This window comes from Bactrocera oleae, chromosome 4, assembly GCF_042242935.1.
Source record: "Bactrocera oleae isolate idBacOlea1 chromosome 4, idBacOlea1, whole genome shotgun sequence".
Lineage (NCBI taxonomy): Eukaryota > Metazoa > Arthropoda > Insecta > Diptera > Tephritidae > Bactrocera > Bactrocera oleae.
In genome coordinates this window covers 52,774,632-52,792,002 of record NC_091538.1, presented here as the reverse complement: position 1 = coordinate 52,792,002, position 17,371 = coordinate 52,774,632, and the positions used below count along the sequence as shown (strand labels likewise).

General features: G+C 34.3%; 2 protein-coding genes and 3 long non-coding RNA genes across 9 annotated transcripts in view; all 5 read right to left on the bottom strand.

The window, feature by feature from the left end:
• LOC106623211 (potassium channel subfamily T member 2) overlaps positions 1–17,371 on the bottom strand; it is a 373,175-nt gene that overhangs the window by 308,708 nt on the left and 47,096 nt on the right. The window lies entirely within an intron of this gene.
• LOC106622162 (uncharacterized) overlaps positions 1–17,371 on the bottom strand; it is a 123,783-nt gene that overhangs the window by 92,196 nt on the left and 14,216 nt on the right. The gene's annotated exons all lie outside the window — the stretch shown is intronic.
• Positions 473–1,664, bottom strand: LOC138855652 (uncharacterized). Its single transcript, XR_011396066.1, has 2 exons — positions 1,150–1,664; positions 473–1,087 (listed from the first exon to the last, which is right to left on the bottom strand). It is a non-coding gene; the product is annotated as an uncharacterized lncRNA (long non-coding RNA).
• On the bottom strand, positions 3,996–6,009 carry LOC138856956 (uncharacterized). The gene is made up of 2 exons (XR_011395915.1): positions 4,680–6,009; positions 3,996–4,618 (listed from the first exon to the last, which is right to left on the bottom strand). It is a non-coding gene; the product is annotated as an uncharacterized lncRNA (long non-coding RNA).
• On the bottom strand, positions 7,663–8,634 carry LOC106622159 (uncharacterized). The gene is made up of 2 exons (XM_014241253.3): positions 8,436–8,634; positions 7,663–8,338 (listed from the first exon to the last, which is right to left on the bottom strand). The coding sequence occupies exons 1-2, from the start codon at positions 8,493–8,495 to the stop codon at positions 7,700–7,702; spliced, it is 699 nt and encodes a 232-aa protein (XP_014096728.2). The 5' UTR covers positions 8,496–8,634; the 3' UTR covers positions 7,663–7,699.

Here is a 17,371-nt window from a genome sequence, read left to right as displayed (position 1 = left end):
CAATTTTATCAAATGCTGAATTTTGAATTGTTTCGCAATATTTTATAACATAAAGATTTCATAACAGCTTAAAATATTTTTCCTAATTTGATGCTTGTAAGTTGCAAGAGTATAAAATGTACGGACACTCAAACTTAGCCTTTCTTTATTTGTTGTTATTTTACATTTAAGCGATTCTTCGCTTTTCTGTTTTTATTTCTCTACCGGTTATCGATTAATTCCCGACCAGCATATTCTTGAACAGTGGTACAAAAGCTCACCTCCGAACGAAAACTCCATTTTTAAAAAATCTGGATCTATATGGATTTTGCGTGGATTTAGCATTTATTATTCAACTTACATTTGTAGTGAATTACAATATTTGAAAAGGTCACTGAGGCTAAATCTATAATTTGAGGTAGAGACATTAATTACGCACACTCAACTGAGAGTTTCTACAGCGCTCGAATAATCTGGTAGAAAAAATATTACGTCCAATTGAATTCATACATTTTATTGTGAATGCAACAGAAAGAAATATTGACATAATTAATTTAAAGCCAACATATTAAAGACCTCCCTCAAAATAATGAAACTGTATACATTTTGCAAAAACAATTTTTTTTAGCTCCAACGTTGGGGCGTTCTTAATTCTTCTTGACCACCTTTTCAGATTTTTTACCTTCGTTTTTCTTTTCTGTTTCGAGGTCAAACACTTTACATAATTATCAATGCGTTGCACAATATCTTTGAAGAATTCTTCATATTTTTTATCCACAACTTTTCGTACGTCCTCAAATCCAAATGTGCTCAGCATGATTTCATCTGAATAATTCGCACGATGAGTCACCGAGGGAATTAAGGGATTCAAGAGCCAATTAACACAATTACTCAGATCCATTTCGTACGTCTCTGATTCTGTGCTGGTTTCATTTTTGTATTTCTCCTCGTTGAGTAGCTTTTGGCAGACTTCCACACTCCTTTCAAACGCATATCTGATTAAATTCTGAGAATCTGCAAAAATAGAGTCCACCAACAGTGTGTGGGAAGCAAACGTTTCCATGTCTATTTCGGTATTTTCGGTGGCATCGGCGTTGATGCAACCGACCTAAGGTGTTTTGGGATAATTTATTGATATTTTACATTAAAAATAATTGCTCTTTTTCTTACACTTATCACTAGCAGAAACGCTGTGTAGTATTTGTGATTAGGGGCTCGAGCCATTTGAGTCGATACAGTCAGAAGGTACTAAGCTTTTCTAACGATGTGCACTTTCTGCTGATCTTCTTTCCAATGCACTTTCGAATGCCTCTATATACAGATTATTTCAATAACAAAAACAATGTTATTGTAGTACGTTTAGCAATATTATCTCGGCTTTAGCAACTTGAACAGAAGTTAGACCGAAGCTTTTATTTGTAGTGTGCGCCTGTTCTAAACTATAAAGAACTTGTTGAGCTGGTGGTTATTATGAGACTTTATGAAATGAGATGTTAGAACTACACTGAGAAACACAGAAAAAAGTTTCTCAAATGTTTCCGTGGTAACTGGGTTAATTTTTGAACCCATCATTCTCAGAATTGAGGATGAATACACTATTAGTCACCATTTTGTGTACTCAGTAGCCAGTTAATGCAAATTTGGCAAGTGACGTCAATACCATTATCAGCTCCATTATAAGATCGGAGTCATGAACCAAATATTTAAAATATATATTTATGTATGTATATATTATATATATATATGGTATATATTAATAGAACGTTTGTATTTCAAAAAGACATTCAGAATCAACACAGCAGTTGGAATTTTATTTTCAGAAAAAAATTAGAGAGAGTCAGATGCACCCATAACGCTTATATAGTTTTAGAAAAATTTTGGAAGACTTGTTAGTTGATTCGTTTTTAATATTTTATAGAATCGCACTTTATATGCTTCAAATTCATTTTTCATATATTATGAATTTCATTACAAACAATTTTTATTAGAGTTGCCACCTTTTTAAAATTTAAATATACATAAATAAAAGGATTCTATAAAATTTTCGAGGCAGAAATTAAAAGGTTAGAAAAAATTAATGGCGAACTGAATCAGAAATATATATGGATAGGGTTGTCGGCACTGAAAAAAGTTATATAAAACAGTAAAATATTGTATAATTTATTTTCGATATATTGCACTACTCTTAAGCTATTTTTAAAATTAGTTGCATATTTACAAAAAAAAAATTTATATAATATTTTTTACTTTTACGTTAAAAACTCATAAAATTTTAGATTTCATATATATTGTAAGGTAGAAATTACAGATCTGAGATTTGATAATATTGAAATAGAAATAAGTCTGAATAAGGTTACCAAAACCCGAAAATAATTGAAGCAGTAAAAACTATACGATATGTTTAAGCTATGTTAAGATAATTAAATTTTGAAACGTATTCCAGCTTATTTTAAAAAGAAGCAAAGATTTCAGAGTATGGTTATGTTAGAATATGTTTCTAATAGACATGAGTTTGTGGTGGGTAAAAGCGTAAAAGCACCTTTTTCAGAATACTATCCAACCGTTTTCTATTTTATGATTGCAGTCAGAATCTGATAAAGACATATAAAGTAGAACCATCGATCTAGTTCACATACTATACAAGAAGGAAAACTATTCGACTCAGATTATTTTCAAATCAGTTACGCACAACTAACAGTTAGGGCTTCAGTGAAAAATGAATTATTTGTACACTTGAATCTACGTATAACAGTATTTCACAAACCATACATAAAACTACAAAATCGAAACATTCTTTGAGTCCATATTTTACTTGGTTCCGACCACCAGCACGACGCGTCATTGTCGGTTCCAATTGTTGCATTGCGTGATCTGTACAATCCTTTAATATCAATTTCTTGCTTTGCGATATTTTGCTGAGCGCATTTTCGTTTTTATTTCCATCGATTAACTTGTGACCTAATTTTTTGGACTATTCTAACTCAAACTCGACTACCTCATAATATCGACCAATCGATTGCGTGCAATCACCATTTGCTGCCTCTCGGTTATTTCGGTAGTGTTATCGGCAAGGATACTAGCGACCTGATGTGTTGAAAGAATTCGAAATTTATACTATTTTTAAGAAAATAATATTCTTAAATTGGGTGCTAACAGCAGGGCTGTGAAATATTTAGCAATAAATTGTGGGTACATTGCCGAATCCGCCAGCTGTTGGTCAGCAAGAACCTCGAAAGTATGACACTTATTCCCGAGGCTCCACAGTTATTCCACATAAATTACAAATACCAAAATTATAGTTTAGCCGGGCTTTGAACTCACGAAAAACAGAGTGAAAAGCAAGTACCAAATGCACTAGAGATAATTATCATGTTGTTTGATTATCTGTTATTTGCTTAGCCACTTAGTCATCTCTTCATTTATTTAACAGAGTTATTTAGGATCAAGGGTCTTCAGCGACACTCGACAAGTACGCGTACTATTAAGTTACTGCGCCTTATTTACTTTATCAACATGATTAGTCACCTTCGCAACCGGCCTGAAATCGGCATTGCACACTAAGCCTTCGACAAATGACGACTAATTACCTTGGCCTACGTAAAGGTCGTATGTCCTGCAGTTATCTGAAAGTTCACTGGTACGATGGGCATGGATGTATTATCAATTAATGGAAGAGGAACTGACATGATGTGAGTTTAAGAAATAAAGAATAATCGGTAGCTTTAAGAACGGTAAGGTTTCTTCAAAAAGAAAGCTCAAAAATCTCACGATTTCTTTGGATTTCAGGACCCAATATTCAGGAGGCAATATTCTGCGGTACCATGCTTTTAATAGGAAGTTCGCAAAAATAAATAATTTAGTTCAACAAACTCATGTTTAGTGTCAGCAAGATTCGCTACAAAAGTATTCCGCTTCAATTGAACTGCACTTTACTGTGAATAGTACAGCGAAAATGAAGGTTCGATTCGCTTAACTTGCTCTTAATTAATAAAATATACTGTCAAAGGTTTGAAAAATGGTTTGCGTTTACAAAATTTTATTTATTTGTATTATATCATGTATTATATTAAAACATTTCACACACTAAACACCACTTTCAAATATATAATATCGCATACAACTTCTAAAAGTCATCTTCCTGTGCCAAAGTTGAAGCCTCACTAATTTTACTTAACCACCCTTTCAGATTTCGTCCAGTCATCTCGCTTTGCTGCTCTGTTGTCAAACTCTTCAGGTGTTCATCAATTTGTCGCAAAATCTCTTCAAGAATTTCTTCATATTTTCGTTTCACAACCTTTTGTATATCCTCAAATCCATATTTACGCAATAACATTTTCTCAACCCGATTACTAGCACTAAGATCTGTGGAAACTAAAAGATCCTCGATATGATTAATACAATGCATCAAAACCGTTTCGCGAGTCTCTGATTCTTCAGATTCCTCAGATTCTATACTCGTTTTGTTCCTGTATATATCTTCGTCGTGCATCTTCTTACAGAATTCCTCACTCTCTTCATAAACATATTTCGTGAATTTATGTCACTCATTGATCATAGAGTCTAACAATAGATTACGGGAAGCAAGTATTTCCACGTCTATTTCCGGTTTTTCAGTGGCATCAGCGTTTACGCAGACGACCTGCGGTGTGTTGGAAAATTGTATTGCTATTTTTAATTATTTTTATTTCTATTTGCTTTACACCGATCACCAGCAGCAATGCAACGAAGTACTTATGGATAGACAATGCAGCCATTATAGTCAGTAACACTGCACCGTACTAATCTCTTCTAACGTTCGACACTCACTGATGACTTTATTCTAAAAGCAACTTCAAATGCCTTTTTATGCAAAGTTTTCAACAACAGCCATAACAACTCAATATATAGTTATAACAATTTGGTCTGAATAACTTAGACAGAGGGTGGGCCGCGTTTATTGTAAGTGGTGTGCGTCTGTGCTAACTTACGCTGAATATATATGTACATATATGTATAGTTTACAAGTTTTTACCGCAGAACAGCTGTTGGTTATTATAATATATTTTAATATGAAAATATTAACTTTATACCAAACTGGGAAATTCGTGAATAATTGGCGAAATTTTTCATGATGTCCTAATTGAATTTTGAACGCTTGATTCACCGAGTTGTAGACGCTAATGTTAATTATGTACGTCCCGTTGAGGTCTTTATTAGTTTCGTTACATGATCAGAGTAACGAGCCGAGATTATCAGATTTAACCATTTACAGATATCCCATATATAGCTAGCTTGATATATTATATAATATATTGCTAAGTGAGGTTTGTATTTTAACAACACATTCAGATTGAAATGCAATAAAAATTATACTATAGGGGCTGACATTTGCATTTAACAGGCAATAATAAAAGCCATATAGATTCGTAACTTAATCTATAGGGTTAGGGCAGAGTGCAAGAACCTGAAGTCAAAACAGCTTGAGACATATTTTTGGGAAATTCAGAGTAGAATCATGTCGAAACATAACAACTGTATTTAAACTTGTGTGAAGCGAGATTTTAGACGAGGAAATCCTTCACAGTAACATTACTTTATTCTGAAGATGAAGAAAGGAAATGGAACATTTGGAACCACTTAAATAAGGATGGATACAAAAATAAGCTTGATTCGACCAATTTCTAAAAAGGATGGTTACTGGTGACGAATGGTGTAGCGCTTACAAAAACGTCAAGCGAAAACGGTCGTGGTCAAATCGTGCAATTGGCTGGCTTGATTGGCCAGGTTTGGTGGTAAAGAAGATTTTGCTACGTATTTGGTAGAATAGGCAGGGAATCATATACTACCAAACTCTTAATTCGGACCTGTACTGTCAAGAATTGGATAGCTGAAGGCAGCAGTCGAACAGATGTGACCAGCTGTGGACGGTAGCAGAGAAATAATTTGACTTGTCTTTCCAAAAAAAAAAAAATATTGCTTTCATCATTACTTTATAGGGATTAACTAAACACCTCTTTCAAAATAATAAGATCGCATGCAACTTCTAAAAAACTTTTCTTATCTTGTTAGAGTTGGGACGCTTTTAATTTTACTTGACCACCCTTTCAGATTTTGTGCCGTCATTCGAGTTTGCTGCTCCGACGTCAACCCCATCACATAATCATCAATTTGTTGCAAAATATCTTTGAAGAAATCTTCATACTTTTGATCTACAATCTGTTTAATATTCTCAAATCCATATTTAAGCAATAGAGTTGCATCGGAATTGCTTCCGTAACGACGCCTTGCAGGATCAAAGTAGTCCACGACGCGATGACGACAATTTTTCAGAACAGTTTCGCGATTCTCCGAATCCACACTCATTGCATTCGTGAACATGACGATGTCGATTAGCTTTTTACATAACTCCTCACTCCGTCCAAAAACATATTCAGTTAATATAAGGGACTTATTAAACATGGCGTCTAACAATATGTTGGAATAATTTACATATTAATACAAGTATTTTTCATTAATAATAATTAATATTTTTCTTAAACCAATCACCAGCAGAAACGCTACAAAATAATTGTAGATAGACGCTCGGACCATTTGATTCGGGATAATTGGCCTGTACTGATCTCTTTTAATGATGTGTACTCACTGCAGTTTTTATTTGAAATGCAATTTCAAATGCGCTTTTATGCAAATTGTTCATGACAACAACAGCTATAGTATATACATATATATAGTATATATATAGTATACATATATATATATATGTATATGAGCTTGGCTTTAGTACTTTAAATAAGAGTTAGGCCGAGCTTCTTACTTGTGGAGTACGTTTTTGCTAACTTACGAGAGGGACAAGAGCTTTAACCGCAGAAAGGCTGTTCAACGACGAAATCGAATACAAGATTAAACACAGATGATGATTTTGAGTTTTCAAAATTTTTGCTCAAGTTGCCTGTTTGGATTTTTAAATATAGAGAAGACGCGTACTTAATGAGCCTGCACTTCGGAAAGATATTATTTAGGCACGTGACCTCCAGGTAGTTATCAATGTATTTAAAAGATCGTAGCCAAGAACTAAGGTTATCATGTTATAGAAAATTCTCCATACCAAGACTTTATTTGATCCGTTAGTTGGTATGGCAGCTATACCATATATGCTATGATTTTCCGATCTAAAGCGTTGCATTTCCTTAAACAGCAATCCTTGCCAAAATTTTATTAAGATATTTCGTCAAATAAAAAAAATTCCCATACAGTAACTCGATTGTGATGCTTCAGTTTATATGGCAGCTATATGCTATAGTGGTCCAGTATCGGCGATTTCGACTAATGGGCAGTTTCTTGTGGAAAAAAGAACCGAAAGCTCAAAAACTATCTGACTATTTTACATATATACAGACAGACAGACGAGCATGGTGAAATCGACTCAGCTGGGCATCCTGATCATTTAAAAATACATATATACTTGTATATTGAAAAGTTTCCGGCATTTTCCTCTGCGTATTACAAACTTCTTTGCAAACATGTAAAAATTCTTCAGCCGAGTTAGTGTTAAAGACTTCTAAGAACCTATTATATAACAGTTTAACGCAAAAACAAAGCATGAAAGGAAGTAAAAGCGTGCTTAAAGTTCTGCCAGAGGTGTGAGAATATACTTATTTCCCCATTTTTCGCTTCTTAAATATAAAATTATTCAGTTACGATAACTTTAATTTAGATAAAATAATATATAGGTTAATATATTTCAAAATTTAACGAAAAATCTCATAAAATCTTTAAAAGTTTCCATTCTCAGCTCCACATCGCTTTCGGCCTTCATTTTAGCCGACCACTCCACCATTTTTTGTACCTCCACCTCGTCAGTCTGACGCTCCTCTGTCGTCAAATGCGCCAAATAAGTGTCGACATCCTCAACAAAATCACTCATAAACTTAATTTGCTTACGCGTAACCCTACGCTGCAAATCGTCCAGCCCATTCCTCTTCAGGGAACGTTCAATCAGGTAATTTTCGGGACTAAACTTACGTCGCGGATTTGTGGTGTCATGCCGCCTAAGAATTGCTTCGAATTCCTGATAAATCAACGACTTTGCAATCAGATAAAACAAACGGTTGGCTATGTTGCTACGCGCTGGCGGCTCCTCTTGCTCTTTGTCGACGACTTGCCGCACGAAATTCTCCATAATGCGACGCTCGGCCTCCATGAGATCACTGTGTATAAGCTGCACCTCGGCATCAGCCAAAACACCCTGCACCAGCGCCTTGCTTTGCACCAATTCATAGTCGGTCAGCTTCAGGTACTCCTCAATCATTGTGGCGAGCAATTGTTCACGGCGATTTTCTAAACCCTCCTCGGCGGTTGAGGCCAACGCCCAATTGACGAGCTGGAAGTGTGCAAGAATTTCTTGTAACTCTTTTTCTGATATAATTTCCTTGTATATACCGGCGCAATGAAAACTATTTATGTCGGCATTTACATACCAGTCCCAGCAGCAATGATATGCCAAGCAGTAGCTTGAGGTGTTGACAAGGCTTGGCCATTTTGTTTTCGTACACCTGCAGCGGTTCTTCTTTGACGTCGTAAAGCGAAATGTGTGTTTACATTCAAGTTTGAATTGACAATGCCCTCAAATAGGAAATGTTGTCTGTCATAGAAGTCACACAACCGAAATGTCGGCCAACGCTAGCGATAACACTCAACTCGTTACATACTCAGTTGCAGCGCTGAGTAGAGCTTTGCATGGGCGCTTATCAAGCTGTCGCTGAGATCGCGGAGGTCGCCTTGATTGTTGATAATGGAACTTAGTAAACAAATCTGCATTTATGTATTTTGTATTGTATATATATACGAGTATATAGCGAATTTATTCGTTATTATTATCAAGTCTCCAGTGTTGAACTTAAGCACTCAAAAGTGTAGAGCGTATTAAACAAATTTTATCACATGCAGTTTGAAATTTTGAATATGCGCGACTGAAGTTTTCTTATAAAAGATAGGCCTCTTAAGTCTTTAAAATCATAAACAATCGCTTCGAAATAGTGACTCTGAGTCAAATCATATGCTTAAGGTAATTTTTTAGGTATGCTGCCGAGTTTACAGCTCTTTGGCGGATAAAAAAAAGGGATTATAGCCCTTTCTTATAAATACAAATATAATCGTGCTCAAAAGCAAGGTCATGAGGAAATTATACAAATTAACATGGAATCACAGCTCGAGATATACCGTAATGATCGAACTTGTACCAAAATTGCAATTTAATCCAATATTTTAGTCTTCGAACAATACTCGTAGGCTAAGAATCATTTAAACTAAGAAACAATATGTTAAAAGATCATCTCGGGAAAAAAACATGCTGAGCAAAATATTTCCTCAGTAAATATATTTTAGAGGTTAAGACACACTCTGCAAATGTACGAAACAAATAGCATAACAGTCTTTCCGAAGAGAGGTATATTTATATAAAACTATAGCATAAAATTAGCTGAGTCCTAATGAAGCGATTACGATATCATATAATATAATTACAGTATATTCCAGGCTAATATTTCAATCGCGTTCCTCTGATAAATGTTATAAGAAGCCGTTGCATATCGTCTAGACATTAAATTATAAAAGAATCAAGGGCAAAAACGATCGAGTAAATATAATGACTAAGAAAGACATCAGTAATGTTTGTATTATGTACATCTAATGTTTTTTCTTGTTTTAAAATTATATAAGAAATCAACATTTAAGTTCCAGACTCTACTTAGTTACTGAAATTAGCAGATATCAACTTTCCATCCATATATTATTTATTTTCATCTGATACAAATAATAGCCAAAAATCAAGTTGTGGCTTTTGCAAGAACACAGATAATACATATTTCAAGTTTAAAACTCAGGTTAGATCTAAAGTGTCAAAGAGCTGTCAGCCTGGCATATATATCTCCAATTCGGATTTTTTTGATAGATTTTCGACTAGATCCGGTATCACATCAGTGGCAAAGTACACCTGTTTCACTAGAATATTTTAGATAAGCTTAAGTCGTAGACACATTGTCTTCTTTTCTATCTATTCATTAGTGCTTTGGTAAAATGCAGCGTCGCATCACTTTTCAGAAGAATAACAGGTAAAAATGTTAATCCGTTTAACAAGTTTATTCCTAGGTTAAGGAACCTCGAAACGTAAATGTAACTGAGTCAGCAGTTTTTTTTCGTTCCATCACGAATTGTTGTGTAGTTTCGGATCATTATTAAAACAAGTGTCGGTATTTCATAAGTCCGAATAGCTCCACCCAAACTGCGTTAAATGATTAATGAGATATTATTTTAAGACATTCACTATCGGTGTAGCTTAATCGTGCTAACTGTTATATTTCGAGAACATTGTCGTAAATAAATAAAAATAAATCGTCGGGTCAGCCGATAGTCTAGTTTCAATGCCAATATTAACCGAAATAGTTCGATATAAATAACTCGTTATTTGATAACTTTGGTTTACAAGAACGAACCGTGAAGTAATTTCGGTCTTAACCGACACGTGGCCGCAACTAAGCACAACAAGTTTTGTTACAGTAATAGCGATTTGTATTACAACATTCAAACGACGTTAATTACCATTATTAACAATGTAGTAACCATAATTATGTGGAAAATAACGCAGAAATGCTCAACAATGCTACAAGCGAATTTCTCTATGTAGATATGTACAAATGGCAAAAGTATGTGCTCGAATAATTTGTGGCAAGAATTTATATAGAACATGTGAAACCAAGGTATCCAAAGAAACCACACAAATACGCTAACAACGAGAATTTAAGTTGAATTCTTCCACAATTAGCGTGTGCAAGTGGAAAATAAATGTTTACATATGACGAGGAAGTGACGACGAACACTCGGCGAGGTATACACAAGTGAGAGAATTAAAAAGCGGTGGCAAGAAGGTAATGCAATGGGTTTTAAGTTTGAAAAGGTGGTGAAAAGGGGAGAAATTAATAGAAAATAGTTTAAGTCAGTTTAAGCAACGGACGATAAGCCCTCACCATATGTTTTTTAACCCTATATTAAAAAGGAAAACATTCGGTGTAATTATTTTTAAATCTTTAGGCACTTCGTATTAGAACAAAATTGTAGGTTTATGACCATTTTTTTCTGGCATAGCCTACTTTAGCTGAAAACGCATCGAACTTAGATTTACAACTGATTGTAGCTATTTTTTCCAGTATACAAGGTGCGTTCCAAACAAGTAAATAGTAAAAAAGTAACAAAGTATACTCCGTTGGCGCCATCTATACGTCGCCTAGTGCGTTAGAATCTGCTATCTTTTATCGACTTCCAGTAAAAATTTCATAACATTTCATCTATTGGAAGTGAAGTTATTGCGTTTTAAGTGTCAGTTTGTTTTTGTCATCGGTGCGAAAATGAGCTTCAGAGCCAAAGAGCCAACATTAAATTTTGTTTTAAAATTGGTAAAACTTTTACCGAAACGTTTCAATTGATGAAACAAGTTTTTGGCGATGATTGCCTATCTCATAGCAGAGTGCACGAGTGGTTTCAACGTTATCAAAGTGGTCGTGAGGACATAAATGAGAAATGAGCCGAAATTCAAAAAATCGCGCCTGGAGAAGTCAAAAGTGAAGACAATGCTGATTTGTTTTTATGAGTACCAAGGGTATTATCCACAAAGAATTTGTTCCACCCTATTATTCTACCTTGGAGTTTTGAAGCGTTTGATGCGCCGTATTCGACGTGTTCGGCCCGAATATCGCGAAGATGGAAGTTGGCGTTTGTTGCACGATAATGCGCCGTCTCATCGATCGACGCTTGTGGCCGATTATTTAACCAAAAATCACATTTTAACAATCAACCACTCCCCGTATTCACCTGATATGGCACCGTGCGACTTCTACCTTTTCGGAAAAATGCATTTGCCAATGAAAGGAAAGGGTTATGCAGACGTGGAGGCTATACAAAAGGCTTGCGCCGGCATACTGGCGGCCATACCGGGCAACGAGCTAAAGCACTCGTTCGACATGCTTTTGGACCGTGCAAAAAGCTGTATTAAAGCAGAAGGAGACTAACTTGATTAAAATTAATTGATTTTGCCGATAAAACCATTTGTTCTGTCTTTTTTTTTAAAGTCCTGTTTACTTTGGAAAGCACCTTGTAGATCTTTGACTTGATGCACTCTTACAAAAGTAATCGAATATAGTATGTAGTTAAATCATATTAAATACGTGGCCCATTGTCAGGCTCATTTCTAGATAAGATTCTGTATCCTAATATATGATATTGACTGGGAATACAAAAAATCGCGAATTATTTACCTGTATGGCCACAATTGCCAGTAACGAGAGCGCTATCTTCTGTTTTAATTATTTTGGATTAAGAACGACGGAAAATTTCCTGTAAATAAATCCTCCCTTCGAAGAATTTCTAACCAGATTTGAAGAAATCTGAATAAAAATATAATTGACTTCAAATACAATACAACTTACCGCGTTGGAAAGTGAAAAGACACAACTCTTTGCGGCATTAAAACTAGAGAGTTTATTTTTGGTTTAAAACTAGAGTGTTTTATTTTGAGTAAAATAGAAGATGGTGCGGTACACTATTTTCAAATAACGAATGATTCAATAGAGTTTGTAACATTTGATAACAGCATTTCGGCAACGGCAAATTTTTGTTTTCTGCTTGTCTTCATCAAAAATGTTTAAATGCTAAAAATTATGCTCCGATCTAAGATAAAGCAAATTTTTGGCATATCACAAGAAGTCGCCCTTAACATTATTTACAGATAGCTTACAAGCCTACTATGTTAGAACTCTTGTTTGATTAATTGACTAAAAATTGTGTGGACCAAGATTTGAATCGAAATGTAAACGGGAACACAACATACCCTTTACTCAGTTTTAGGACAAGATTCAGATGCTAAAGAAGAAATACTACTGGATGAATAAAACATTTTAGAAGGTAAACCTATTCAAAAAAAGATTAATCAATAATACATAAACATACGAGTATACTCTTTAGTGGTCTCTTATTAGCCATTCTCTGCTCGCTATCTTTGCGCGCTGCTCTCTTGTCAAGAAATTTTCTTTAAAAAGTAGCAAAAAAGTTATCGAATTAAATTCTTAAAAGATAATTTGGCGATGACTCAGTTTTTTTTTTACACATTTTAAATTAAATTTCTCACATGTTTTATTGAGTCTCATAACTAAAGACTTGAAATAAGCTATGATTATAATTGTTATTAATAGAAAACGTAAGGTTGCAGGTAAGGTGGCTACTAAAATATTTTTTGTCGTAGAAAAAAGCATATCTCCATTAAAGAGAGAAACGCAACTGAAAGGACATGCGTCAGTGGCCTTATTAGCTCAGAGTTGCAATACAAGTGCTGCCAGTTTGTTTGAGCAACTGGTGAAGCTTGTTCGTTTTACTACTCTCCAACGCCTGGCGAATTAACTATACCGAAGAGACATTTTTATAAAGATTTTGTGAAATTTTCAAAGGAAAATATTCAAAACTCGGCCATTACGTTGTCATTAACTGAAGGCCCACGGAAAAAAGGTGCCTCGGCGCTGACAGCAAAATTCTTAACAGGAGCATCCGAAGTAAAAAGAACAAAATAATTGTTTAAATTAAGACCATAGGCTAGGTAATGGACGAAGTCAAAAACAACAAAGTAAAAATTGTATTTTTGGTGAAATTTGCAAATATTTTAGAAAATTTTTCAATTTTTTAAAATTATTACCCAAGAGGAAGAGTTAACTTCGGTTGCAACGAAAATATGAAATTCGTATAATATCCTTCACAAATACAAAAGATTTTATACAAGAACTTGAATTTGATTGATCAGTTTGTATGGCAACTATATGCTATAGTAGTCCGATCTAAACGATTTCTTCGGAGATTACATCATTGCCTTTGAAAGCAATGCATGCAAAATTTCTTCAAGATATCTCGTGAAATGAAAAAGTTTTTTATACAAGCACTTGATTTGGATCGTACTGTTTTTATGGCAGCTATATGCTGTAGTGATCCGATGCCGACAAATAATCAGCTTCTTGAGGAGAAAAAAAACGTGTGCAAAATTTCAGATCGATATCACAAAAACTGAGAGACTAGTTCACGTATATACAGACAGTCGGACCTTCAGACAGTCACGGACATGGCTAAATCGACTCAGCTCGTCAGGCTGATCATATATATATATATATACTTGATATGATATCCGATGTTTCCTTCTGGGTGTAATATACATATTTCCGAACTTAAAATACCCTGTTTAGGGTATAATGAAGTGGACTTCAACAAATTCCTCCTATGGAGCCTCAACTCTAAATTTAACTGAGCTCTTTCATATATTCGCATATTCGCCGATAGATGCGGTGGAAATTACACTGAAGAGCGAAGGTATACGATACGAGAAAATACAGCAAAAAAAATTTTCGTCAATTACTGGATTAAAGTTGCCACATATCAGTAAAACAACTGCATAGTTTGATTGATCAATGATATCTGAGTGTTTTATTTACAAAAGTTACTGAAGTGCCACCCTAATACATATCTTATACCATATTTGATACACATATAGCACTATATATCAACCTTTGGGCTTACGTCAAGCCCAAACCCTTGATTACTTATTTTGAAAAGGTGTATATATTATATAAATGTAATTGCAACTACTTATTTATGCTACACGCGGTTTACCGCTCATTTTACTGCACATTTATTTTGTAGTTTTATTTTATTTCACTTTTAAGAAAAAAAGTTTTGTGTACTCACTTGATTACTTTTTATTTTATTTGTATTTTATTCAAAAGGCCATACAAGCCAGCAAATTAACAATTTAGCAGTGAACACAATTGTTGAAAGGGACTTAAATTAGAAGCAATATACGCGCTCAAGCGGTTCGAAGGAAAGGTGAAAGGTATGCTGGAAGTATATATGTACATAGAACATATTGTAGTGGTATGTAGTATGTGTCAAGCAGGACATATGTATGTATATTTGTAAACATACGTTTATAAGTATACCATATACATATATATATGTATATATGTATCTGTAAAAGTAACCGCCGACAAGTTGCCATTGAAATTTCATACCAGCTCATCAACCAACTCATTTATTATTAATCAATTCTTATATATTGTATATAAACACACCACAACAGAAGAAGAAGAAGAAGAAAAACAGAGGAAGAGAATATTTTTAATGCGTGAAAATGCACAAATATAACCAAATATATATCTACAGAGTCACAAATATAATGTATTAATACGCCTCACACACATCCGCCCACAAACAAGCAACGTTTTGTTGCCACAAAACACTCTGCCGCTGCGCACCGCAATGCACTGGCGGTTTTGGGGTTATATATAAGTACTACAAAACGTGGAATTTTTATTTGCATACTGAGTAGCACACACGGTGGCGGGTAAAATCAAGCGAACCGCGTTTGGCCTGATTACTTTGTCGTCACCACAATAATTTGCTTTGCGGAGAGCCGAGGATATGCGGGTGTTAAGAATAAACACATATGGTTCATATGTACTACACATATGTATATATTAGTTATATGCATGAATATGTTTTTACCAAACAAATGATAATGAGGGTTTAGAAATATTTGTGGGAGATGGACGGGTAACAAATGATATATTTATGTATATTTATCCAGGAAGGAAGTTCCAAAGAAATGGCATTAAGAATTTGCATAAAATATTATCGAATAGTAACACCACACGCTACTTAAGCGAGTGGAAAAAGAATACTCGTTAAAATAAAGAGAAAACTCGAACAAATATTTCACAATACAGTTATGTTACTTAAGCAACAAGCGATTTCAAAAACAGTTGTGCAAAGTAAAAAATAAAAACCGTAAATTTTTTTAATAATATCCTCCGAAATTTCTTCAAACACCAACAAGGAACAATAGCAGCAAGCAAAGTGGACTATTTGACAACTAAGATATTGCCAGATTTTCTAAATATCTTAAGAGAAATTTTATGTGAGTAGAGCGTTCGTTTGTCACGCGCTTACAAAAAGACAAAATTTAAATTTAATTATAATTAATAATAAAAACCAGTAATGGAATACTAATAACTTACCTACCGCCCTGAGGGCCTCTCACCATATTCTATATAAAGGCGCGAATTTTCAACATTTTGATGACCTTACCGCGAAGCAACTAAAATTTGCTTCTGTGAATACTTGCAAAGAACTTGATTTTGTTACAATGGCAAATTTTTTTCATTGAGGTCGGAAATATCTTGGCAGTATCTAGATCCCGAAACAAATCGGTAACGCAAGCCTTCTAAGTTTTAGGAACGATCCAAAGTTCTTATGTTCTATACGTTGAAAGTCGAAAATGAGATGGGTTAGGAAGAGAGTAGTATGATGTGGTGTAAGGGTTTAGAGGGTTTCTGAAAAAATAATTGAAAGTTCGGCGACTAACAGCAGTTTTCCAAATAGAGACACATTTCTAAAGTAATGAAAAAATCGAATTTATATTGCTTACAGAAAATTTATGATCTACATCTAATGATCGTACGAAATAATATCCTTGCTTCCTTAAAATTATACTAAGAAACAGAGTGTCTTCTGAAATCAAATAAATGTGATGAGGATTTTATCGAACTTAAAGTTTAGACAAAGGCACCCTCTATACGTGAGTATCGAACATGGTAAAGTATTTTTTTTTTTAAGTATGTTTCAACTTTTTACACTAAGAAGCAGGCTAACTTGTGATCCTTAACAAAATTATATGAGCACATGATATTTATACAAGAACTAGGTGCCTCAGAAGGAAAATACGTTCACCGGAAGAAATAGGAGAATAATAATCTTTGTTTGACTAAACACTAAATGAAAAAGTATTTTATTTTTATAATTTCTAAGCAACTCGCATTTTTCGGCAAATCATTACATTTGTTTTTCATACTAATACTGTCTAAGATTTCCCTAAAATATGCGAAGACTTTTTTATTTTGCAAGTCGCTGTCGTTTAAATTGTCAAGTAAACTTTCCGTTTTTCAATTATGCCACACATCAACAAAGGAAATCATAAAAACTACGACAAACTCAAGAGAAAATTTCAATTTTTTTCTAAAAAATTAAAAAATAAATAAACAAAACAAAACTCGCATACAATTTACAAACATACAACTCCAACTCAGCCGTATCTGTCGCAAAACTCAACTCTGTAGTTGTGGCAGCAAGCCAGAGCTTATAGCTGTACGAAACAAATACCTTAGAGTGACGCAAGCTGCTGACTTTTTGCACGTGAGCGAAGGGAAAGGACTTCAAAGATTTACAATTAAGATTTTATGACGAAAACAATGACATGTCAAGATCTTAAATATATTTGACTGTGTCTTAGTTGACGCTGGTGTTCGGTCAAGAAGTGGGCAAATTAAAAATATTG